We start from the raw sequence: 25,881 nt of genomic DNA, 5'->3' as shown, positions 1-25,881 counted from the left end.
GGTGTATTGTTGCCACATGTACTGAGGTAGAGTCAAGAACTTGAACACTGTTCATACAGATCAAATCATTACCACAGTGCACTGAGGTAAGACAAAATAAACCAATAACAGAGTGCAGAGTAAAGTGTGCCAGTCACAGAGAGAGTGCAGTGCAGGCTGACAATAGGGTACAAGGTCATAACGAGGTAGATTGTGGGTTAAGAGTCTATACTACAGGGGATCCTTTCAAGATTCAAAATTGTTCAATATCTTTTCCATTTCACTAGTGTGAAGCAGAACGAAATAATTGTTACTCTGGATCTGATGCAGCACGAAAACACAAGAAGATAAAGAACACACCAGTAAAAATATACAATAAATATAAATACTTATATAAATAGCTTATATACATAGATTGATTGTATGTCCATAAAGTGAGATCAGGCACAGGACTGTCTGCACATGAGGTGACTGACAGGAAATGATAAAGTAGTGGTGGTTGGGGATGTGCAGGGGTGGGTTAGTGGGTGGAGGTGTTGATCAGTCTTTCTGCTTGGGGAAAGTATCTGTTTTTGGATCTGGTGGTCTTGGTGTGGATGCTATACAGCCTCCTCCCTGACGGGTGTGGGACAAACAGTCCATGAGCAGGGTGGGTGGGATCCTTCATGATGTTACTGGCCCTGTTCCAGCACCTTTCTGTATCTATGTCCTTGATGGAGGGTAGCTGGTGCTGGTGACGTGTTGGACAGTTTGGACTGCCTGTTGTAGATTGTTCCTGTCCGCAGCAGAGCAGTTTCTGTACCGTGCAGTGATGCAGTTTGGTAGGACGCCCCTACTGTACATCTGTAGAATGACGTGAGTATGGATGTGCAAAGTCCAGCGCTCTTCAGCCCCCTCAGAAAGTAGAGGTGAAATAGGCGAGTAGAGGAGAGTAGAAATAGTCTTATAACAACGGGGTAGAAGCTAATTCAAATTAGTGTCAAAATAAAAGGTTAAAGAGGAAGTAATGGTGTTTATTTAACAGACTTTCAATACTTGATTTATTAGGAAGTAAAAGTGTTCATGGAAAACATTCCTCAATGTTATATTGAAGAACGTTACTTACCGCAGTAACATTTGTGGCTGCCTGTGTATTCACCTCGGTTTCAGCTGAAATAAAATGAGAATTTGTTTGAGAGTTGCAACACAAGAATGATAATTGAACTGAAATCACATTGTGATGAATGGTCTTCAATTCACCCTTATCAGGTGCATTCAGACAGGGACAGCAAACTGCAGAACATGCCCATGTGAAGCATTTCCCATCGGAGCCTCCACAGGGGCTTGGCAAGCAAGACTCACACGTGACTCAAAGGCCAGAGTTGATTACTTTTGTGTTATTCAGGCTGTATCAAGCCTTATTTGGGGAATTAACGCCAAAAGTGTAAACCATAAGACAGAGGAGCAGAATTAGGCCATTCAACTCATCAGGTCTACTTCACATTCCATCATGGCTGATTTATTATCCCTCTCAACCCCATTCTCTTTCCTTCTCCCCATAATCTTTAATGCCCTTACTGATCAAAATCGTCACAGCTCTGTATTAAATACACCCAATGACTTGTCCTCCACGAAGGTCTGTGGCAATAAATTCTCCAAATTCAGCACCTCAGACTTAAGAAATTCCTCCTCACGTCTGTTCTAAAGAGACATCCTCCTATCCTGAGATTATGCCTCTGGTCCAAGGCTCCCTCTGAAGTCTAGGGAGGAAGCATCGTCTCCACGTCTACTCTAGCGAGGCCTTTCAATATTTGATAGGTTTCATAAGAACATAAGAAATAGGAGCAGGAGGAGGCTATCTGGCCTGTCGAGCCTGTTCTGCAATTCAATAAGATCATGGTTGATATGACCATGGACTCATCTCCACCTACCTGCTTTGCCTTGTAACCCTTAATTCCCCCTACTATACAAAAATCTATCCACCCTTGTTTTAAATATATCTATTGAGGTAGCCTCTACTGTTTCATTGGGCAGAGAATTCCGCAGATTCACCACTGTCTGGGAAAAGCAGTTCCTCCTCATTTCTGTCCTAGATCTACTCCCCTGAATCTTGAAGCTTTTCCCCTAGTTCTAGTCTCACCTACCAGTGGAACCAACTTTCCTGCCTTTATCTTATCTAGCCCTTTCGTAAAGTTATATGTTTCTATAAGATCTCCTCTCATTCTTCTGAATTCCAGCATGTACACTCCCAGACGACTAAATCTCTCCTCATAGTCTAACACCCTCATCTCTGGAATCAACCTGTTGAACCTCCTCTGCAGCAGCACCAAAGCCAGTATCTCCTTCCTCAAGTAAGGAGACAAGAACTGCATACAGTACTCCTGGTGTGTCTCCAACAGTACCTTGTACAGTTCCAGCTTAACCTCCCTGCTCTTGAATTCAATCCCTCTAGCAATGAAGGCCAACATTGCATTTGCTTTCTTGATAGCCGGCTGCACCTGCAAACCAACGTTTTGTGAGTCATGTACGAGCACTCCCAAGTCCCTCCGCACAGCAGCGTGCTGCTATTTTTTTTACCATTTAAATAACAATCTGATCTTCCACTTTTCCTTCTCTGTAACACCTTGGAAAGGTTTCACTGCTCCGCTGTAATGTTTCACTGCTCAGGTAATGGTTTCTCTGCAGCAACAACATTTAGGTGATGACTGGAAACAATGGCACATGTTAGCCAACGAAGCAGGATGTTGTTCTTTCTTGTGTGTCTGGGAGAGGGATTTCACGGGCTTTTTGCCGGGGAGAGATGAGGAGAGAAGATGCGAATGGAGAGAGTTGGTAGACTGCCGGATGGATTGGACTTGAAGCGAGGGTCCGAAGGTCAGTGACAATCGGAGGTCGATGGTGGACGAACGGTTTATCAGTGAACTCCAACGTTAACGCAATAGACTGTTTCATGAGAATGAGCTGTTTTCTCTTTTCTGTATCTTTACTAACCATATAGTTGAATTAAGAATTATAAAACCCAACTGTTTAATCGCTTATTGTGTACCGTTTGTTATCTCGTGGTACTGATTTGTAACAGGGGACACATCACTCAGCATCCACTCAAACGAGATTTCTTAAGTTTGACTGGGCCGGGGGCTATCATCACCTAGATTAAGCCGGTAGCCGAACCGAGAGTTACAATTGTGGGATTTGAATCCAGGACCTCTCACGGTAACGGAGGCACCGATGCATGTTTTGTCTTCTCCAACTGATCCATGTCTCCCTTTCTGACGGCTGCCTGAATGGTACCAATGCCCAGATCATCTTGCTAAGCAGCTGCCTCTTCCCCAGAACTCAATTCCGGCAGCTGATTTGTCTTCAGAGCAGTCAGGTTACGGTAATCTTGGGGAATGGTGTCAACAGAAGCTCCCAATTGATCCACCGCTCGATCCTGCCTCTCCTTTCATTCTGCCTTCACGGTGATGGCAAACTGACACATGGCCTTCACCCCCGGGGCAGGAACGCTCTCCCACTCCTCATCCTGTCCAGTCCCTCGGGCGCCTGTCAGGACGAAGCATCAGCATCAATGTTCCTGCTTCCTGGCCAGTATTTCAGGCTGAAATCACAGGCAGACAACGCTGCCATCCACGCTGTCCTGTGGCATCCACTTCCACCGAAGACAAGATATAAGTTAGGGGTTGTTGTCCGTCCTCACCTCAAACTTGGCCCCGTAGAGGTAGTCACTCAGCTTATCTACCACTGGCCATTTGAACGCCAGATATTCCAGCTTGTGCTTGGGATAGTTTTTCTCAGAGGGCGACAGATTCTAGCTGATAAATGCAATGGGCCTCAACCTGGTTCCCTGGCCAACATTCCATTTGCCTTCTTGATAGCCTGCTGCACCTGCAAACCAACCTTTTACGATTCATGCACAAGCACTCCCAAGTCCCTCTGCACAACAGCATGCTGCAATTTATCACCATTTAAATAATAATCCTATCTTCCATTCTTTCTTCCAAAGTGGATGACCTCATATTTATCAACGTAGTACTCCATCTGCCAGACCCTTGCCCACTCACTTAACGTAGCTATAGCTCTCCACAGACTCTCTGTATGCTCTGCAAAATTTGCTTTTCCACTCAATTTAGTGTGATCAGAAAACCTAGATACACTACACTCGGTCCCCTCTTCCAGATTGTTAATGTATATCTTGAACAATTGCTTGCACAGCACCGAACCCTGAGGCACACCGTTCTCCACTGATTGCCAGCCAGAGTAGCATCCATGTGCCCCAACTCCCTACTTTCTATTGGTTAACCAATTCTCTATCCATGCTAATACATCACCACGACTCTATGCATTCTTATCTTATGGATAAGTCTTTTATGTGGCACCTTATTGAACACCTTCTAGAAATCCGAGTAAGTAATGTCTATCTGTTCCCCTCTATCCTCTGAACTCATTATGTCCTCAAAGAACTCCAGTAAGTTTGTCAAACAGGACCTGCCCTTGCTGAATCCATGCTGCATCTGCCTGATGGATCCATTTCATTCCAGATGCCTCGATATTTCATCTTTAATGATAGCTGCAATCATTTTCCCAACTACAGATATTAAACTAACTGGCCAATAGTTACCTGCCTTTTGCCTGCATCCGTTTTTGAAGAGTGGCATGACATTCACTGTTTTCCACTCTGCTGGGACCTGCCCATAGTCCAGAGAATTTTGGTAAATCATCACCAAAGCCTCTGCTATAACTTCTGCTATTTCTTTCAGTACCCTGGGACGCATTCCATCAGGACCAGGGGGTTTGTCTATCTTCAGGCCCACAAGTTTGCTCAGCACTACCTCTCCAGTGATAGCTATTGTGTTGAGGGCCTCACTTCCCATTGCTTCCATAACATCTTTCATTTTAGACATGTCCTCCTCCATGTAGACCAACACAAAATAGTCATTCAAAGCCTCAGCTATTTCTTAATACCCAATATTGATTCCTCCTTCTTGTCCTCCAAGGGACCTACATTCACTTTAGACACCGTTTTCCACTTTATATAATTATAAAAACTTTTACTATCTGTTTCTATATTTTGAGCGAGTTTATTTTCATAATTTAGCTTCCCTTTCTTTATTGCTCCCTTAGTGGTTCTTGGTTGCTTTTTAAAGTTTTCCCAATTGTCCAGTTTCCCACTACTCTTGGTGACTTTCTATGCACGTGCTTTTAGTCTGATGCCTTCTTTTATTTCCTCAGCTATCAAAGGCTGGCTCTTCCACCCTTACTGTGCTTGGTTTTAACTGGAATACACTTTTGCTGAGCTCCGTGTAAAACTCTGTTCCTCAGCTGTCTCACCATTTAGCCCAGTGTTCCCAGTCGACACTGGCCAAATCCCATTGTAGTCTCCATTGTTCAGGTATAATTCACTGGTTTTAGATCAAACTATTGCACCCTCCATTTGTATCAGAAACTCAGTCATACTGTGATCACTCATTCCAGGAGGGTCCCTAACTACTAGATCACTAATTTTACCTGTCTCATTGCACAGGGCCAGATCTAGGATAGCACGTTCCCCCTCAATGAGACCCCCCTTCATTTTTCTAAACTCTAGCAAGTACAAGCCCAAAGGAATCAAATGCTCCTCATTCAGTATCCCTTTCTTGTCTGGAATTGTTCTCATGAATCTCCTCTGGGCTCTCTCCCATGTCAGCACATCCTTTATTGGATAAAGGGTTCAAAACTGCTCACAGTACTCCAATTGTGATATGACCAATGCTTTATAAAGCTTCAGCATTGTATCCTTGTTTTTATATTCTGTTTCTCTTGAAATAAATTCTAACATCACATTTTCCTTCCTCACCACTGACTCAACCTGCAAATGAAGCTTTAGGGAATCCTGCACAAGGACTTCCAAGTCCTTTTGTGCCTCAGAATTCAGATTTTTCTCTCAGTTTAGAAAATAGTCTAAACTTTTATTCCATCTACCAAAGTTCATGACCATGCACTTCCTGACACTATTTCATCTGCCACTTCTTTGCCCGTTCTCCTTATCTGACTAGGTCCTTCTGCAGACTCCCTTCTTCTTCAACACTAACTGCCCCTCCACTTATCTTTGTATCGTTCTCAAAATTGGTCAGTAAGCCATCAATTCCTTCATTCAAATTGTTGACATATAATGTGGAAAGATGGGGTCCTAACACAGACCCTGCAGAACACCACTATTTACTGGCAACCAACCAGAAAAGGCTCCCTTTATTCCCACCCATTGCCTCCAGCCAGTCAGCCAATGCTCTACTCATGTCCGTATCTGTCCTGTAAGACCATGGGCTCTCATCTTGTTTGGTTCGTGTGCAACACCTTGCAGGCTAATGCTTCAATGCAAAGCTGCTTTCAGCTGGCTATTCCATAAACTTTTCAACTGGGAGTAAAGGATTAATCAAAGAACTTACTGTATGTTCTTTAGTTTACTCATGATCACAGGTCTGAGTTCAACCAAGGTCAAGTGGATGAAAATTTGAAAGTCCTTGCTCATGCGTTCTTTTAGAACGGAGATGAGGAGATATTTCTTTAGCCAGAGAGTGGTGAATCTGTGGAATCCGTTGCCACAGGTGGCTGTGGATGCCAAGTTTAATGTATATTTAAGGCAGAGGTCGAAAGATTATTGATTTCTCTTATATCTTATGATCTTATATTATTGTTCTTGGGAAATTTCTGCTATTAATTTTGCACTAATGGGAACTGACTTTAGAAAATGTGCATGAATTGAGAATTTTTTAAAAGTCAACTCAAGATTAATTGTATGCCAGTCAGTGACAGTGCCCTAGAGCAAGCTGTCCTCTGATTTGAAGCAGATATTGAGTGCTGAAGTTTGGATTGTTTCGATACAGGATCTGATTGGAATTGAAATCTTAAAAGAGTAGAGGTTTTCATTCCATTTCAATCTCTTGGTATGGTCTGACTGTCAGTAAGTTAGGATAAAGTTGCGAAGAATTTTCTTTAATGTGGCTTCTGAATCTTTATCCTTCTCTATTTCAGAGGATGAGGAATGTTTATTTGCATATATTGAAGATAAGTGAAAAGGCAGGACTGGAGTTGCCGTTGAGGATGATGAAACAATTGATTACTCCCTTGTCCTGCATTGCGCATCATTGTTGAACATAACTATCATGTGAAGTAATTCCCAATATGAGCACTGAAATTAACTTTTTACCTGTGACTGTGGCATACAATGTTTCCTGATATTCAGTAGAGCACCTGGGTAAACGGTGAAGATAATGTTAGTGAATTAGTCATATGATAGATGTTAATGTCTTAAAAACAATTTGACAACTTTACGAGAAGTTAAATTACTCAGATTATCTTTTCCAGTGTATTGAAGTTCTGTGAAAGTAGCAGTTGTCTGTTTCACGTAGGTTTTGATACTCCTGATGGAATTGGATTGGTCACTGTAAATTATCCCCTGACTAGGCTAGGATTAAATTTAGAGGTTTTGTTGGGTGGCGTGGCTCAAAGGGCTGGAAGGGCCAACTCCACACTTTATCTCAATAAATAAACACATTGATCCAAACGTGAAGTGGACATGCCAACAGTTCAACGAAAATAGGAGTTTGAGAAGATTTGGTATGTCACCAAAAGCTCTTGCAAATTTCTACAGAGGGACGGTGGAGAACATTGTGACTCGCTGTACAACAGCCTGAGAGAGAGGCTCCAACACACACATTGCAAGAGGGTTGTAGACTCAGCCAGCTGGGGATCAGAACCGTCCCCATCATCGAGGACTATTACAGAGGCAGTACCTCAAGAAGGCGGCATCCACCATTCAGGACCCTCACCACCCAGACATCCCCTTGCTTGTTACTCCCGTCAGGGAGAATCAGAATCGGGTTTAATATCACTGGCATATGTCAGCCAGACATCTTCCTGCTTGTTACTACCATCAGGGAGAATCAGCATCAGGTGTAATGTCACTGCCATATGTCATGAAATTTGTTGTTTTGTGGCAGCAATACATTGCAATGCATAATAATTATAAACTATAAATTACAATAAGAAGTATATATATAATTTTAAGTTAACTAAGTTGTGCAAAAACAGAGCAAGACAAAAATAAATAGAGGTACAATTCAAGGGTTCACTGTCCATTCAGAGATCTGAGGGCAGAGGTGAAGGTTCCTGAAATGTTGAGTGTGTGTCTTCAGGCTCTTGTCGCACCGTCTGTAATGGGTTCTTTGGCCTGTGTGGGGCACTGGAGAGCACTGGGCTCCCAGGTTTCTCAAGCACCTGAATTGGTTAATTGTTGTTTAATGAAACTTTATAATCACTTTGAGTTCCTTGTGTTTTACTTGAACGATCTGCTCTTTGTAAGACAGTCTCCTGGTGTTTCCTGTTTAAACTTGTTAAGGTTAGGGATTCAGAAATGGTTTCTAAAGTCTGCCATCAGATTTCTGAATGGTTTATTGAAAGTTTTGTTATTCATTGTTTCACACTTTTTATTTTGAATTTACAGTAATTTTACGTGTTTACGCTGCATGCCGACCAATACTGACTCTTCCATAGTAACCCCATCATCTGGCACCTTGTCCATCGCCCTCTCTGCCTAAGTGTTCATTGTTAGTGCTGTCAGTGACCCAGTTTCTGACATTCTGTCTGGCAGTGTGTTCTGGTATTCCTGCTCTGGTTGAAGAGGCCTGGCACATCCCCTCTGAATCTCCTCCCAATCACCTTAAGAGCATGTTCTCGAATTTTATCTACCCCTGATATGGGGATGAGTTTTCTGCAGTCTATACCTTACATATGTCCCTCATAACTTTGTACACCTCAATCGTCCCCCTTGAGCTCCCCTGCCCAATGGAGACCAGACCCAGCTTCTCCAGTCTCTCCTCATAACAGAACTGTTTCATCCCAGACAACATCCTGGTGGAGCTTCTGTCTTCTCCCACTGTTTCATTCAGATTCAATTCCTTTACCAACCATGTGTGATTCAATATTATTGAAAGAAGATACAAAATAAAATGTTATTTACCCTTCTGGCATCAATCTCTGTTGAAAACATGCCCATTTTTTCACATAGCATATTGTTGTTACTAAGATGCAGAATAAGAGGACGAGTACAAGGATACTGGCGAGAATACTGGCCAAGACTTTCCAAGACCAACCATAATCTGCTTCTGAAAAATAACACAGATTGAGGTAGAGTTTAACATTGGTAATGTGAATTGTCCTTTGAATGACAGGTTTAATATGTGAACACTAGAGGCCGACAGTTCTCCCTGAGACATCTCATTAACAGTCAGTAAGGGAGAGTGCCGTGTGAAGGATGGACTTACTGTGCTGCTATTGTACCGAAGGAAAGACATCGTGGTGATCAATAATAATAAAAATAATAGTAATAATTTATTTAAAGAGGACTTTTCATACAGAAAATGTTGACAATGGGATGAAGTACAAACATGAAAATAAAAAATAAATATAATCATGAAAATAGATTAGAAGCATGGTTAAGTAAATGGGTTTTGATCTGGTGTTTAAAGGCATCCGCTGAGTCTGCATTCTTATCGTTTTAGGAACTGAATTCCACAGTTTAAGAACATAGTTCAAAAAAGGTGATCTGCCAATTACCTTTTAAGGGAGATTGTTTAAATTTAAGAGACCAGCAGAAGACGACCAGAGAGCTTGAGCTGGATTACTAAACAAAAATGATTCTGTGAGGTACTCCGGTCTCAGACCATTAAGAACATTAAAAACAAGTAAGAGAACTTTAAAATCATTTCTAGTAGATACAGGAAGCCAATGCTGAGTAGCTAGGATTCAGTGATATGCTCTCCATCCTGGTTTTTGTTTAGAAGTCCAGCAGCGGTGATCTGAATGAGTCGAAGTTTGAACATCAGTAACACTGTCTAGTTTCTATCATGACCTCCTCTGCAACGTTAGTGAATTTTTCTTATTTTAACCAACAGGTGTAGGTTGTGAAACTCAAAGAAACATAGAAAACCTACAACACAATACAGGCCCTTTGGCCCACAATGCTGTGCTGAACATGTACTTACTTTAGAAATTACCTTAAGTTATCCACAGCCCTCTGTTTTTCTAAGCTCCGTGTACCTATCCAGGAACCTCTTGAAAGACCTGATTGTATCTGCTTCCACCATCGCTGCCAGCAGTGCATTCCATGCACCCTCCACTCTCTGCATAAAAACCTACCCCTGACATCTCCTCTGTACCTACTTCCAAGCACCTTAAACCTGTGCCCTCTCATGTTAGCCATCAGGAGGGATAAAAGAAGGCATGAGTTCATCCTAGTAGACAAGGTGAAGGAGAATCCTAAGGGATTCTACAGATATGTTAGGAGCAGAAGGATTGTAAGGGACAACCAGGACCTGACAAGGTGTTCCTCCAGACCTTGTGAGAGGCAAGTGCAGAAACCGCAACAGATAGCAGAGAGATTTAAATCATCCTTAGTGACCGGAGAAGTACTGGAGGATTGGAGGATAGCTAATGTTGTTCCACTGTTTCAGAAAGGCTCTGAAAATAAACCAGAAAATTATAGACAGGTGAGCCAGACATCAGAAGTGCGTAAGTTATTGGAAGGTACTCTAAGGGATCGGATATATGAATATTTGGATAGGTATGATCTGATTTGGGATAGCCAGCATGGTTTTGTGCATGTTAGGCTGTGTCTAATGAACTTTATAGAATCTTTCAAGGAAGTTACCAGGAATGTTGATGAAAGCAAGGCAGTGGATGTTGTCTACATGGACTTCAGCAAGACTTTTGAAAAGCTCCTGCATGGGTGGTTGGTCTGGAAGGTTCACTCACTCAGCATTCAAAATGAGGTAGTAAATTTGATTAGTCCAATTAGTGTAAGTTGGTCCTGATGAAGGGTCTCATCCTAAGAAGTTGACTTTCTCTTTTCCATAGATGTTGCCTGGCCTGCTGAGTTCCTCCAGCATTTTGTGTGTATTAACTTGATTTTCAGCATCTGCAGATTCTCCCTTGTTTGAAATTGGTTTAGATATTGGCTTTGTAGGAGAAGTTAGAGAGTGGTGGCAGATGGTTGCCTCTCTGACTGGAGGTCTGTGACTAATGAAGTGCCACAGAGATCGGTGCTGGGTCCATTGTCACTTTTCATCTGTATAAAAGATCTCAATGATAATGTGGTTAATTGGATCAGAAGGTTTACATATGGCACTAAGACTAGGGGTGTAGTGGACAACAGGGAAGTCTATCAAAGCTTGCAGTAGGATCTGGACCAGCTGGAAAAATGGGCTGAAAAGTGGCAGATAAAATTTAATGCAGACAAGTGCAAGGGCAGGGCACTGAGGAGTGTGGTGAAACAAAGGGATTTGGGAATACAGTTTGATAATTCATTGGAAGTGGCGTCACAGGTGTTTAGGATTATAAAGAAAGCTTTCAGCACATTGGTCTTTATAAATCAAAGTATTGAGTACAGGAGATGGGATGTTATGTTGAAGTGGTATAGGATGCCGGTGAGTACTAATTTCGAATATTGTGTGTAGTTTTCGTCAGGAAAGATATAAATAAGTTTGAAAGAGTACAGAGAAGATTTTCAAGGATGTCACCAGGACGAGAGGACCTGAACTCTGAGGAAAGATTTAATAGGTTAGGTTTTCATACCTTAGAATGTAGAAAATTGATGGGAGATTTGCTAGAGGTATACAGAATTGTGGGGTGTATAGATAGGGTAAATGCAAACAGACTTTTTCTGCTGAGGTTGGGTGGGACTACCACTGGATGACATGGATTGAGGGTAAAGATGAAACGTTTAAGGGGAACATGAGGGGAATCTTCTTCACGCAGAGGATCATGAGAGTGTGGAACGAGCTGCCAGCACAAGTGGTGCATGCAAGCTCGATTTCAATGTTCACGAGAAGTTTGAATAGGTACATGGATGATCAGGGTGCGGAAATCTCAGTGCAGGTCGATGGGAGTAAGCAGTTTAAATCGTTCAGCACAGGCTAGATGGGCTGAAGGACCTACTGTACTTTTCTATGAATTAATGACTCTAATGATGTTCCTTCTGTCATTAATTGTATTCTCTTACTTACTTTGAATTTAATGGCCGGTCTATTTCTTTTACACACATTGTGGTGACATCACGTGTCATGTGTCAGTACGTGATTGGACAGAGTCGGAGCATGTGCAGAACTGACAGAATGATCTAGAAGCTTGTATGGTTAAGACATGATTGCTGGTTGCTGTTAAATAAAAGTTTTAATTATGATCTTCTAGAATATGTGTCTTTATGAGTAACCCATGGCATGTCTAAAGAACATAACATGGTGTCAGAAGTCAGTCTGGAAAAATAACATGTTTCACGAACACGGGAGAAGCGAAGATAATTGGGGAAAAAAGTGCGCGAACATTTTCATTGTTTGCTAACAGCTTTAAAAAATGGAAGTCCTGCAACCTCCGAAATCGCCTCAGCTGACCGAAAACGTTGCTGAAAACTGGAAGAGATTTAAACAGCAATTTGAAATTTAATTATTGGTGATTGGAGCAGAAAATAAAATGGAAAAAATGAAAGCTGCGATCCTACTCCACATGATTGGGGATGACGCAGTTGAGGAATATGACCATTTTACTTTTGAAAATGGAGATAATTTGCATCTAAAAGCGATAATCAACAAATTTGACACATTTTGTATACTGAAGCATAATGTGACGTATGAACGGTACAATTTTTTCAAATGTCAGCAGAGACCTGATCAAATGATTGATCAATTTGTTAGGGAGTTGAAAAACCGCAGCAAAACATGCGAGTTTGCAGAGCTTACAGACTCTCTCACTAAAGACAGAATTGTTTGCGGAATTCGGGATAATGGTCTGGGAGAAAGACTGTTAGAACAAGATTTGAATTTGGAAAAAGCTGTGGTGCTCTGCAAAGCTTTGGCGATTGTGATTTTGCTGGCTGAAGAACTTTTTATCAAGAACGGCAGCGTAAAGGCTGTAAGGCGTGAACGTATTAGGAAAAATCATAAAATGGCAGTGGAACTGACAGTGAGCAAGGCGTCATCTGAAAGGAAAAAAATATGTGATTGCTATGTGTGGAAGCACCGACCTCAAAAAGTGCCTAGCATATCGGAAAATGTGCAACAACTGTGGTAAGAGTAATCATTTTTCACGCTGTTGCAGGAGTAGGGAGGGAACGTCGACTCAGACCATGAGAGGCCTGCGTCGGGCATTTTCGTGCCTTACGAGGTGCAGATCGGAAGTCTGTGTGGGGCGCCACTCCTCACACAGACACTAGAGCAATGTGTGGTTAAGTGCCTTTCTCAAGGGCACAAACACGCTGCCACAACTGAGGCTCGAACTAGTGACCTTCAAATCACTAGACAAACGCCTTAACCACTTGGCCACGTGCCCAACACAACATGCAGAAGTAGAAAGGAAATAAAACGCATAAATACTGTGCTTGAAAATGAACTTGAGGAGTTCTATATTGATGTGCTTTGTGAAAACAAACAAAGTAAGAATGACCGGACTATTCCATTGCAAGTGAACCAAAACATTATTCTGTTTAAACTGGATACTGGTGCACAAGTAAATGTTCTTGCAGAATCTGAGTTTAATGCATTAAAACCAAAACCAAAGTTACATCAGACAAATCTAAAAGTGACTGGGTATTCAGGTGCAGACATTCCAGTTAAAGGAACATGTGAGGCAAAAGTATGACACAAAAATATTGTGCACACGCTTTCATTTGTGGTCGTCCCTAAGAACGTACAGTCAATACTTGGTTTATCTGTCTGTGAGAGACTGAATTTGGTGAAAAGAGTATTAGTCCTGGACAGTGACATAGAATCAGAATACAGTGTCTTGATGAGAGAAAGAGAGAGAACAGATTTTTATTCCAATGCGGCAAAAGTAAAAGACGTCATAAAGAAAGCTCCCAGACCCATCCCTTTGTTACCAGCATCTGACAAAGCATTGCCACCAAAAACCAAACATTCCAGTACAGGACAATACTGATCTGAAGCCAAGGAGTGACAAGAATCAGGATCCAATTGAAGAAGTGAAAGCACAAGTGAAGGAATTGAGTTTTATTGAAATGAAGTCTCAGCATAAAAAAGAGATCACACAGTTAATAAATGAATTGCGATTTCTTCTCAAAGACCTCAAGAAAGAGCCAACTTCGGAGTTTCAGTTAACTGATGCAGACCAGACGAAACATGAAAATAACAACGAAACACAAGAACTGTGTGAGCCACTGAGAAGGTCTACTTGTGTTCATAAACCCCCAGAGAGACTGATAGAGACATGTTAAATATGCATTTGTTTTGATTAATGTTGCTAATTGTTTTTCTTTTTAAGGAAAGGAAGATGTGGTGATATCATGTGTCATGTGATAGAGTTTGGAGTTTGGAGCTTGCGCAGAAATGAGAGAATGATCTAGAAAGCATGGCTTTAAGAAACGTGTGGTTGCTGTTTACTGTGTTAAATAAAAGTTCTAGTTTTAATTCTTCCAGAATATGGTTTGTTCTTAGTAACCCACGGTATGTATAAAAAACAGAACATGGTGTCAGAAGTCAGTCTGGAAGAATAATATGTTTCGCTAACATGGGAGAAGAGAAGATAATCGAAAAAAAAGAGCACAAACTTTTTGGTTGTTTGCTAACAGCTTTAAAAATGGAAGTTTTGCAACCTCCATTGACATTTCAGCTGATTGGAAACGTAGCTGAAAACTGGAAAAGATTTAAACAGCGTTTTGAAATTTATTTATCGGCGATTGGAGCAGATAATAAAACGGAAAAAACGAAAGCTGCAATTCTACTCCACGTAATAGGGGACGATGCAATTGAGGTATATAACCATTTTGTTTTTGAAAATGGAGATAATTTGAATCTAAAAGCTACTATCGACAAATTTGATGCATTTTGTATACCAAAGCATATTGTGATGTATGAGCGCTATAAATTTTTCAAATGTCAGCAGAGACCTGGTCAAACGATTGATCAATTTGTTACGGAGTTGAGAAACCACAGTAAAAGATGTGAGTTTGCAGAGCTTACAGACTCTCTCATTAAAGACAGAATTGTTTGCGGCATTCTGGATAATGGTCTGAGATAAAGACTGTTAGAACAAGATTTGAATTTGGAAACAGCAGTGGCACTCTGCAAAGCTTATGAGACCGTGATGTCGCAGTCTAAATAGCTTTTTATCGAGAATGACTGCGTAGACACTGTAAAACACGAACATTTTAGAAAAAATAATTCAGCGACAATGAAACCGACAGAAAGCAAGACGTCATCTGAAAGAAAAAAACTTTGTGATCACTGTGGGCAGCAACATCATCTAAAAGTAGTGTCCAGCATATCGGAAATGCTTTGCGAAAACAAACAAAGTAAGAATGACTGGACTATGCCATTGCAAGTGAACCAAAACGTTATTCTGTTTAAATTGGATACTGGTGCACAAGTAAGTTTTCTTGCAGAATCTGAGTTTAATGCATTAAAGCCAAGACCAAAGTTACATCAGACAAATATAAAAGTGACTGGGCATTCAGGTGCAGACATTCCAGTTGAAGGAACATGTGTGGCAAAAAGTATCGCACAAAAATATTGAGCACACGCTTTCATTTGTCATCGTGCCAAAAAATGTACAGTCAATACTTGATTTATCTGCCTGTGAGAGACTGAATTTAGTGAAAAGAGTATTAGTCCTGGACAGTGACACAGAGTCAGAATACAGTGACTTGTTGGAAGAGCGAGAGAGAACAGAATTTGATTCTAATGCAGCAAAAGTAAAAGACGTCATAAAGAAAGCTCCCAGACCCATCCCTTTGTTACCAGCATCTGCAAAGCATTGCCACCAAAAACCAAACATTCCAGTACAGGACAATACTGATCTGAAGCCAAAGAGTGACAAGAATCAGGATCCAATTGAAGAAGTGAAAGCACAAGTGAAGGAATTGAGTTTTATTGAAATGATGAAGTCTCAATAAAAAAGAGATTATACAGTTAATGAATGAATTGTAATTTCCTCTCAAAGACCTCAAGAAAGAGCCAACTTTGGAGTTTCCATTAACTGGTACAGACCAAACGAAACATGAAAATAACAATGAAACACAGGAACTGCGTGAGCCACTTAGAAGGTCTATTTGTGTTCATAAACCCCCAGAGAGACTGATAGAGAGATGTTAAATATGCATTTGTTTTGATTAATGTTGCTAACTGTTTTTCTTTTTAAGGAGAGGAAGATGTGGTGACATCACGTGTAATGTATCAGTACGTATTTGGACAAAGTCGGACTATGGGCAGAACTCACAGAATGATCTAGAAGCTTGTATGGTTAAGACGTGGTTGCTGTTTGCTGTTAAATAAAAGTTCTAGTTATGTTCCTCCAGAATACATGTCTTTATGAGTAACCCACGGCATGCCTAAAGAATACAACCCACATCACTTTATCCTCTTCTCCCGTCCACTTGCTCTGACTGTTTTTCCGATTGGTAACATCGTCCAGTTCTGACAACTCACACCCACAGGGTGAGCTCTTAGTAAATTGGTTTATTATTGTCACACGTACTGAGGTATAGAGAAAAACTTGTTCATCCACACAATAATTTGCCAAGATTTTCTATATTATTCCAGAGTACTTGTCATTTCCCACTTTTCCATTTCCCAACTGTTCCCAGTTTACACTCCAGGGAAAACCATCCGACTCTCTGTTCTACTGGGGACATTACAGAACCCCCTGTGTCCGACAGTCATCGTGTGAGGGTTGAATACTGAGATGCTGTTATTGTCGGTGTGAACTGACGTTGACTTACCAGTTACATTGAGCTGTGTTCCTCCTCCGTAGATGTAACTCCACACACTGCAGTTGTACACTGCAGTGTCACTAATAGATGTGTTACTGATGGTCAGAATGTAACTGTTACTCACGACATTCCTGTAAGACTGAAAACGGTCAGAGATACACCCAGACCTGCTCACAGAGTCATTCACAAAGTGACTCAACGCCCACTCGCTCTTGTTCCCCGGCCGCTGGTGGTACCACTGGACATCGGTGACAGTCACACTGGCATTATACAAGGCACAGTGGAGCTGGACAGTTACACCCTCCGGCACCTTGCTGATTGGTGGATCCTGCACAAGGACGGGATCATCCGCGGGATCTGTGTGTTGGATATGTAGACATTAATGTATATTTATGGAGCTCAATACAAGGCAGTGTATTTCCCCAGCATTTAACAATTTCTAAAATTTAAAGAAATGTTAGCCACAAGAATAATTTACAGCCTCTTTACTGATATCTTGCTGGTTCTGATGGTTTGGCTGCCCTACAGTCATGGGGTCTGTTATAGTTTGGAGAGAATTCTGAAGACCATGTTCGGTTGATAATATTTCTTCCTTTATCCCTGATCGGTTCTACCCTCAGTCTATTCATTCTCCTGTTCCTCAGGTATGTGTAGAATGTCTTGGGGGTTTCCTTATTCCTACTGGACAAGGCTCCTTCCAGCTCTCCCAAGTCCCAACTGAAAACCGTTCCTGGTGACCTTATAATTCTCAAGAGCCCCGTCTGATTTTTTACTGCCTAAGCTTTAAGTACAGTTCCTTTTTCCTCTTGACCAGATGTTCCACTTCTCTTGTCAACCATGGTTCCTTCACCCTACCATCCTTTCCCTGACTCAATGGGGCAAAGTTATCCAGAACCCCATGGAAGTGGTTCCTAAACAACCTCCACATTTCTCTTCAGTGAGTGGTAGAATTATCAATGCTTGAATGAGGAGGGAGAGTTAACACAAAAACAGAAGAAAAAGGAGTAGGAGTCGGCAATCTGGCCCACCAAGCCCACTCCGCCATTCAATAAGATCATGGCTGATCTGGCCACCTGTGACGGAATTTTAAAGTTTTATTCATTATCGACTGTGCCTTTAAGAATCATGCCTGTAAGAGAGAGAGAGAGAGAGGGAGAGAGATGTACAGCGCAAGCAGCTTGCTGTGGAGAAAGAGAGAGAGGGGAGGAGCTACATGATGGACAGCTGGTGTTCAGCACAGCGGTATTTAAACAAGTGTAGCTGCTCTTTTGCGGGACATGCAGATGCCACTGAACTTTTAAGTGCCCTCAAGGGTGGGGCTGAGGATCGATTATGAGGAATTAGTGCATGTAAGGGCAACCCTGTGGAATCTACTAGCGTGTTTAACCTTTGCCTGGGTTGGTAGATTATCACTTGAAGACGGCGCTCTTAAGTTGGTCAAGTTTGGCTAACTTAGACGTTTCGGAGGACATCAAGGAAGATCGATAACACCTGTTTACTGGGATTACAAATCTCTCTCTCTCTGTCTTCAAACCCTTGGACTGAACTGAATTTCCTTATCACACCATCATAAGGCTATATCACTTACCACCCTTACTCTGAAGAAGTTTGTGGATTTATATATTTACAATTATATATGCATAACACCATTAACTCTTGATTTATCTGGTTTAAGTTACTATATGACCTAGTTACTAATAAAATAGTGTTTTGTTAACAACAAAACCAGACTTCAGGTTTGTTCTATTGCTGCTGCTACCTTTACAAGTTTGCATGTGCGTGACCTAAATTGGAGGTTCGTCCGGGATATGAACAAATTGTTTGGAGCCATTTTAAAATTGTTGGGTGCTTAATTGATTGATTAATGGTTGATCTGTTTGGGGAAAATCCCTTTTGATTTTCTTCAGTGAGAAATCAGCAGCAATGGAGGTTGAGGTTGGTAGGTTTCTGGCAGAACCAACATCTGAGGCATTAGATGATGCTAAGAGGGTTATGCTGGTGGAAATTGCTCACAAGTTAAAACTTAAGATGAACATGAGAATGAGGAAGGCTCAGATACAAATGTTAATAGTGCAGTATTATATATCCAAGGCAAAGTTTGAAGAGGATGTGTTGGAAATGTTTGCTGAAAGTAAAACTACTGAGGCTGAGCTTCAGCTTCAGTTAGAAAAATTAAAGAGGGAGGATGAGAAAGAGCGAAGACAACATCAGTTGCAACTAAAATAGCTCGAGGCTGAAGAAGTAGAAAAACGGAGACAGTTTGAGAGGGAGAGAATGCAGCAAAGAGGTCAAGTGCCAGACCTTGATGATAGGTTTAGTGTCAGCCGAGAAATTAAGCTAGTACCTCCATTTGATGAAGCAGAAGTTGATAAGTACTTACTGCATTTTGAAAAAGTAGCCCAGAATCAGCAGTGGCCGGTGGACCGGTGGGCTGTTTTGTTACAAAGTGTAATTAAAGAGAAAGCACAGCAAACGTATTCTGCTCTGACTGGCAGAGGCAACTGATTATTACACAGTGAAAGACGCTGTGCTTAAGGTTTATGAGTTTGTTCCGGAGACATACAGACAAAAGTTTAAAGGTTTGAGGAAGTCTGGGAATCAAACATATGTGGAGTTTGCCTATGAGAAATTGGTGTACCTCAAAAGGGGCGAATGAGGATATTGACAACTTGAGAGAGTTGGTTTTGACTGAAGAATTTAAAAACCACGTCTCTGTTGAAGTAAGGACGTATCTAGATGAAAAAGAGGCTGCGACCCTGTCAGATGAGTTAGCAGGTGAGTTTGCCTTAAGTCATAAGGTTAAGTTTTTCCCAAATAAGGGCGACCAAAGGAGTAGCAAGGATAACCCGCAGGCTAAATCAGAAAGTAAGCCGGGGACTAGTGACAAAAGTAGGGATGAAGGGAAGCAGTCGAAGGGAAAATTTTCCAGTATTACTTGTTACTTTTCTAAGAAGCCCGGTCATGTGGCATCTAAAGAAAGGAGGCAACCACAAATGCTTGTGTTCAGATAGTTGCGACACTGCCAGGGAAGGGAAGGCCTGACTGAGCTCAGGAGGGAGTCGATCAGTTTGTCTCAGATGGGTTTGTGTCCATAAAGGAGGGGTCAACCCCGGTCCCAGTCAGGATCTGGCGAGATATTGGGGCTGATATTGGACAGTGATTTGAAATTTGGTGATAAGACAAAAACTGACAAAGTAAATATTGTTAAAGGAATTGGAAAGGGGACTGTGCCCGTGCCTTTGAATAAGGTGTTTTTGAATTGTAGATTGTTATCAGGACCTGTTAAGATAGGGGTATAATCTGAATTTACCGATGAAGAATGTGGATGTGCTGTTGGGTAATGACTTTGCACGTGGTGATGTTTATCCAGCAGTACAGCTAACAAGCAAGCCTGCTACAGAGACAATCCACACATAGATACGGATATTTACCCTGGATGCGCAGTAGACCACAGCAAGACTAAAAGGTCTGCTGACGCAGGTAGTTCTGGGCAAGGGGATTTTGGTGCTCATAATAGCCAAAATAGGGGTTCAGATCAGGATGATTTGTCAGAAACTTTTCTGCTGACCATGTTTCAGCAGGATTTGAGTAGCCAGGCTGATGAGAAAGGTTTATCTTTATCCAGGAAAGAATTTATGGTGGAACAAAACCAAGATCCCTAGATTGTGGCTTTAAAAGAAACAGTTTTCTCCGATGATGAAGTTCAGAGGGAGTCAGTCGGCTATTTCCTAAAGGACGGGGTGTTAATGAAAGTGGAGACCACCTACTGTGCCTGTAAGTGAGGATTGGGCCATTGTGCACCAAGTTGTGGCCCCAAAAGTTTACAGGACTGAAATTTTAAACATGGCTCATGATATGCCTTTAGGTGGATATTTTGGGGTGAATAAGACCATGAAAAGGAATATGAGGGAATTTTACTGGCCTAATTTAAGGAAAGATGTTGTGACTTTTTGCAGGACCTATCACAGTTGCCAAGTTGTAGGGGTAACATGAGGGGGATCTTCTTTACTCAGAGAGTGGTAGCTGTGTGGAACGAGCTTCCAGCAGAAATGGTTGAGGCAGGTTCGATGTTGTCATTTAATGTTAAATTGGATAGATATATGGACAGGAAAGGAATGGAAGGTTATGGGCCGAGTGCAGGTCGGTGGGACTAGGTGAGAGTAAGAGTTCGGCACGGACTAGATGGGCCAAGATGGCCTGTTTCCGTGATGTAATTGGCTACAGGGGTCAGGGGGTATGGAGGGAAGGCTGGGTTCTGAGTTGGATGATCAGCCATGATCATAATAAATGGCGGTGCAGGCTCGAAGGGCCGAATGGCCTACTCCTGCACCTATTTTCTATGTTTCTATGTTTCTATATGGTTATATGGTTAAATTTCTGCGTTTATAACACCCTCTGGATTGTATGAGTACAATGTTTTACCCTTTGGAATGAAAAATGCTCCAGGGACATTCCAAAGAATAATTAGTTCTGTGATTGGAGAATTAGAAAATACAGAGGCTTATATTGATGATTTGGTTGTACGGAGTGACACGTGGGAAGAGCATATCTCGGCAGTAGAGCAGCTGTTTGACAGGCTTTCCAAGTCCAACCATACTGTTAACCTCGCTAAAAGTGACTTTGGCCATGCCACTGAAAATTATCTTGGCTACATAGTAGGCCAAGGCCAATTGGCTCCTGTTCAAGCCAAGGTTCAGGCTCCTGTTCTGACGAGCAAGAAAGCTATAAGAAGGTTTTTAGGTGTGGTTGGGTATTACTGTAAGTTTTGTAAAATCTTTGCTGATATCACTCTCCCCCTAATGACACTACTAAAAAAAGGTGAAAGGTTTGTTTGGAATGAGTCCTGTCAAGAGGCATTTGAATAACTAAAAACTATTCTATGTTATCAACCTGTGCTCAAAGCACCTGATTTTTCAAAACCATTTTCTATAGCTGTAGATGCCAGCGATGAAGCTGCTGGGGCAGTATTGTTACAAAAGGGTGACAATGATATTGAACATCCTGCAGCTTACTATTCAAAGAAATTTAATGAGTATGAGAAGAATTATTCCACTATTGAAAAAGAGTTGTTATCACTTATTTTGGCCTTACAAAATTTTGATGTCTGCATTAGTCCTGTGCAGAAACTACTTGTGATTTACACTGATCATAATCTATTAGTATTTCTGAGTAAGATGAAGGATAAGAATAGAAGGTTATTGAACTGGAGTCTGATCTTGCAGGAATATGACATGGAAATAAAACATGTTAAAGGTACTGACAACATTATAGCAGATTGTTTGTCCAGGTGTTAAGATAAGGTCTGTGTTCACTTCTGTAACGTGTTACCTGGTAATTACATATGTATTGCTTTATGCTTTGTAATCTATAGATGGAAAAAACTTTGCTTTTTGATCAAATTTTTTTCTCGAAAGGAGGGAGGTGTGACGTAATTTTAAATTTTATTCATTATGGACTGTGCCTTTAGGAATCATGCCAGTAAGAGAGAGAGAGAGACGTACAGTGCAAGCAGTTTGCTGCAGAGAGAGAGAAGGAGAGAGAGAGAGAGAGAGAGAGAGAGAGAGAGAGAGAGAGAGAGAGAGAGAGAGGAGGAGCTACATGATGGACAGCTGGTGTTCAGCACACCGGTATTTTAACAAGCATGGCTGTCTCTTTTGCAGGACACACAGACGCCACTGAACTTTTAAGTGCCCACAAGGGTGGGGCTGAGGATCAATTAAGTGGAATCGATCTGTGACTATCAGTGCATGTAAGGGAGACCCTGTGGAATCTACTGGTGTGTCTAACCCTTGCCTGGGTTGGTAGATTATCACTTGAAGACGGCGCATTTAAGTTGGTCAAGTTTGGCTAACTTGGAAGTTTAGGAGGACATCAAGGAAGATCATGACACCTGTTTATCGGGATTACAAAACTCTCTCTCTCTCTCTGTCTTCAAACCCTTGGACTGAACTGAATTTCCTTACCACACCATCATAAGGCTATATCACTTACCACCCTTACTCTGAAGAAGTTTGGGGATGTATATGTTTACAATTATATATGCATAACCCCGTTAACTCTTGATTTATCTGGTTTAAGTTACTAAATGACGTAGTAACTAATAAAATAGTGTTTTGTTAACAACAAAACCAGATTCCAGGTGTGTTCTATTGCTGCTGATACCTTTACAAGGTTGCGTATACCTGACACACCTACCTGCCTTTTCCCCATAACCCTTAATTGCCTTACTATGCAAAAATCTATTCAACCTTCTCTTAAATTGAGTTGGTTCATCTAAATCTATCACCAGCCAAGGCTTTTAGTCAGGCACCTTTGTACAGTGCTGAGCTGTAATAATAATAAGAATAACTTATTCATTGAGCACTCTTCATACAGATAGTGTATTTCAAAGAAACTTTAAAAAGAGTGAAAGGGCAAACATGAAAATAAAATGAAAAAATAAAACTAACCATGAAAGTTAAAGGCAACAAGATGCACGTAGCCCAGAAAATGTCACGGTGATTCGCCGACACCATCTTGCATCCAAGACCAAGTTAGTGTAGTCTTTCATTGATTCCACAATGGTGATTATTCTGTTGTGGATTTATGGAGTATGCCCACAAGAAAATGGATCGCAGGGTTGAATATGGTGACAAAAATGGACTTTGACAATAAATTTCCTTTGAACTTTGAAAAGATGTTCATTGTTAACTAAATAATTTTTTGAGCTGGCATTCAAAAGTGTTAACTGATGCTGCATCTCCACAGTTTCAGAACATTTGGAAGAGATGGTTTAGATTTAAGAGAGCCTGATCTATGACTCTGAACACTGAACAGCTTCTCCTTTTCTCTCCTGTGATAACACACTCCACATTGAAATTTATTTTCAAATATCCAACTGGACACACAGAGCAGACGGTCAGTCACCATGTTGGTGCTCCCCACCCATGAGTTAGGAGCCACAGTGCTCTGGAACGTGTCCCAGTGACGGGGCTCCAGTATTACACTGTGTGTTCTTCAGTACAATGTGCCCAGCCACGGAAAGTGAGTGGTGGTGGAATAACTCCCAATGCAGGAACACACTGCTGAATAAATAGAACTTGTACTCACTGGTTACGATGAGCTGGGTGCCGTTCCCGTTGATGTCTCCCCACACTCTGCAGTAATAGACGGCAGAATCACTGTGCACCACGTCTGTGACTGTCAGGGTGAAGCTGCTGTTCGACGTGTCTCTGTAGGACTGGAACCTCTCAGTGAAACCCTGTCCCCTCTCTGATCTGCCTCCTGCCCTGTGTGTTAAAACCCACTCCATGTCCTGCCCAGGTAGTTTCCGATACCAGTGGACGTCGGTGTCTTCCAGCCTGGCGTTTCTCATGGTACACCATAACCACGCCGTGTGACCCTCAGTGACACGCTGTATGCTCGGGGACTGGATAAGGACAGGAACGTCTGCACCTGTAAGGGAGAATATCGTCACTTCAACCCCAGCTTGAAGCAGACATCTTTTGTTACATGACCTCTAGTGAAAGTACAAACACTTTATTGCTTCTGATATTAATATTATGTTGCAGCTGTTCCTGAGTTTACAGAGTTCAGGCGAGACCAATGATGGGTGATAAATATGTGCTTCAAGTAATCATCACCCACTTCGAATTGAACGTGGAACAGTACAGAACTGGACAGGACATCTGGCCTTGATATTGTGCCAACCTTGATGGTCATTTATGTTAAATATCCTCCTCCTATGCATCATTCATATCCCTCCATTCCCTTTGTATTCACGTGTCTATCTAAAATCCTCTTAAAGTCAAACACACTTCCTGCTTCACTACTACCCCAGTAACCTGTTCCAGGCAGATACAGCAGATTCCGGTTCATTGGGCTGTTGGGAGCCGCTTATTTGGGACATCTCTCAAATAACAAAAACTAATTGAGAATATAGCCAGAATTCACTTTGTTTATTTGAGACACTATCTCACTTAATTGGGACAGGATGTTGTTGCTGAACAGTTTGTAAATAACGTTGGTCATGTATCTTTGCAAGGCCGTTGCAGACAACACCATGCTTCGAGCGAATAGATTTTAAATAGCCTCAGTGGCATCTGCTTGTGTTCGAAAGGGAGTGATTTTGTCGCTGATAGTTGGTGAGAAACAAGCAGTAAACTCACATCGCCTTTAAACATCGCCCTGCTCAAACCTTAAAACCATGTCTGCTGTTTGACATTTCTGCTACAACGGAGAACAACCCGAGATTGCCCACGCTTTCCTTCAATTTCATTGAATTTCTTGAATTTCATTCCCTCTAATCCAAGCAGCATCCCAGTGAACCTCGTCTGCAGTCTTTCCACAGTCTCCACATCCTTACTACAACAGGAACTCTATGAACTACATCATATGATCTAGCTAAAATTTTAAATATCTGTAACATGACTGGCCCTTCAGCCCCTCTACTTTGTGCCAACCTGTTTTTCTGCCAAGTCCCATCTATCTGCACCCAGACCACAGCCCTCCACACCTGTCATGTTGATGTACCTATCCAAACTTCTCTAAATGTTGCAATTGAACCCATATCCACCAGTTCATGGGCAGCTCATTCCACACTCACAGCATCCTCCGAGAGAAGAAGTTTCTTTTCAGTTTCCCTTTAAATACTTCACCTTTCACCTTGACCATGACCTCAAGTTCTCGTCTCACCTAACCTCAGTGGAAAAACACCTGCTTACACTTACCCTATCGATGCTCCTCATAATTTTGTGTACCTCTATCAAATCTCCCCTCAATCTTCTATGCTCCTAGCCTATTCAACGTTTCCCGATAACTCAGGTCCTGAAGTCCTGGCATGAACTATGTAAGTTTTCTCAGCACTGTTTCAAACTTTTGATCGGTGATTAGAACTGCACACCTTACTTGGTGAAGAGGTGCAATGCTGAGGCTGTACCGGACATGGATCAAACTGCTCTTGGGATATGGTGAGCAGTTTTCAACCCTCATCTTTGAAAGGATGTGTTGGAATTGGAGAGGTGGTTCAAGAGAATAATCCCAGGAGAAAAGATTAACGTATGTGGAGCATTTGATGGTTCTGGGCCTGAATTCACAGTATTATAGAAGAATGAAGGGGAATCTCATTGTAAACTACGGATACTAAAAGGCCTAGGTATGGTGGACGTTGCAATAATGTTTTCTATAATCGGGGA

At 41.7% G+C, this 25,881-nt stretch overlaps 1 protein-coding gene across 2 annotated transcripts in view; it reads right to left on the bottom strand.

Annotated features, from left to right (window-relative positions):
• The window catches only part of LOC134350035 (uncharacterized), a 71,455-nt gene that overhangs the window by 4,529 nt on the left and 41,045 nt on the right, over nt 1-25,881 (bottom strand). Inside the window, exons 5-9 of one of the 2 annotated variants that reach the window (XM_063054944.1) lie at nt 23,798-24,142; nt 16,718-17,065; nt 8,954-9,098; nt 7,142-7,185; nt 1,085-1,128 (exon numbers count right to left, since the gene is read on the bottom strand). In XM_063054944.1, the coding sequence (XP_062911014.1) occupies nt 1,085-1,128; nt 7,142-7,185; nt 8,954-9,098; nt 16,718-17,065; nt 23,798-24,142 (926 nt within the window). Of the gene's footprint in view, nt 1-1,084; nt 1,129-7,141; nt 7,186-8,953; nt 9,099-16,717; nt 17,066-23,797; nt 24,143-25,881 lie in introns of those variants that run through there. The other variant, XM_063054945.1, reaches the window with a different exon arrangement.

The sequence above is a fragment of the Mobula hypostoma genome, chromosome 8 (assembly GCF_963921235.1).
Source record: "Mobula hypostoma chromosome 8, sMobHyp1.1, whole genome shotgun sequence".
Classification (NCBI taxonomy): domain Eukaryota; kingdom Metazoa; phylum Chordata; class Chondrichthyes; order Myliobatiformes; family Myliobatidae; genus Mobula; species Mobula hypostoma.
Note: the sequence above shows the minus strand (reverse complement) of the source record. Positions and strands in the feature narration are given on the sequence as shown.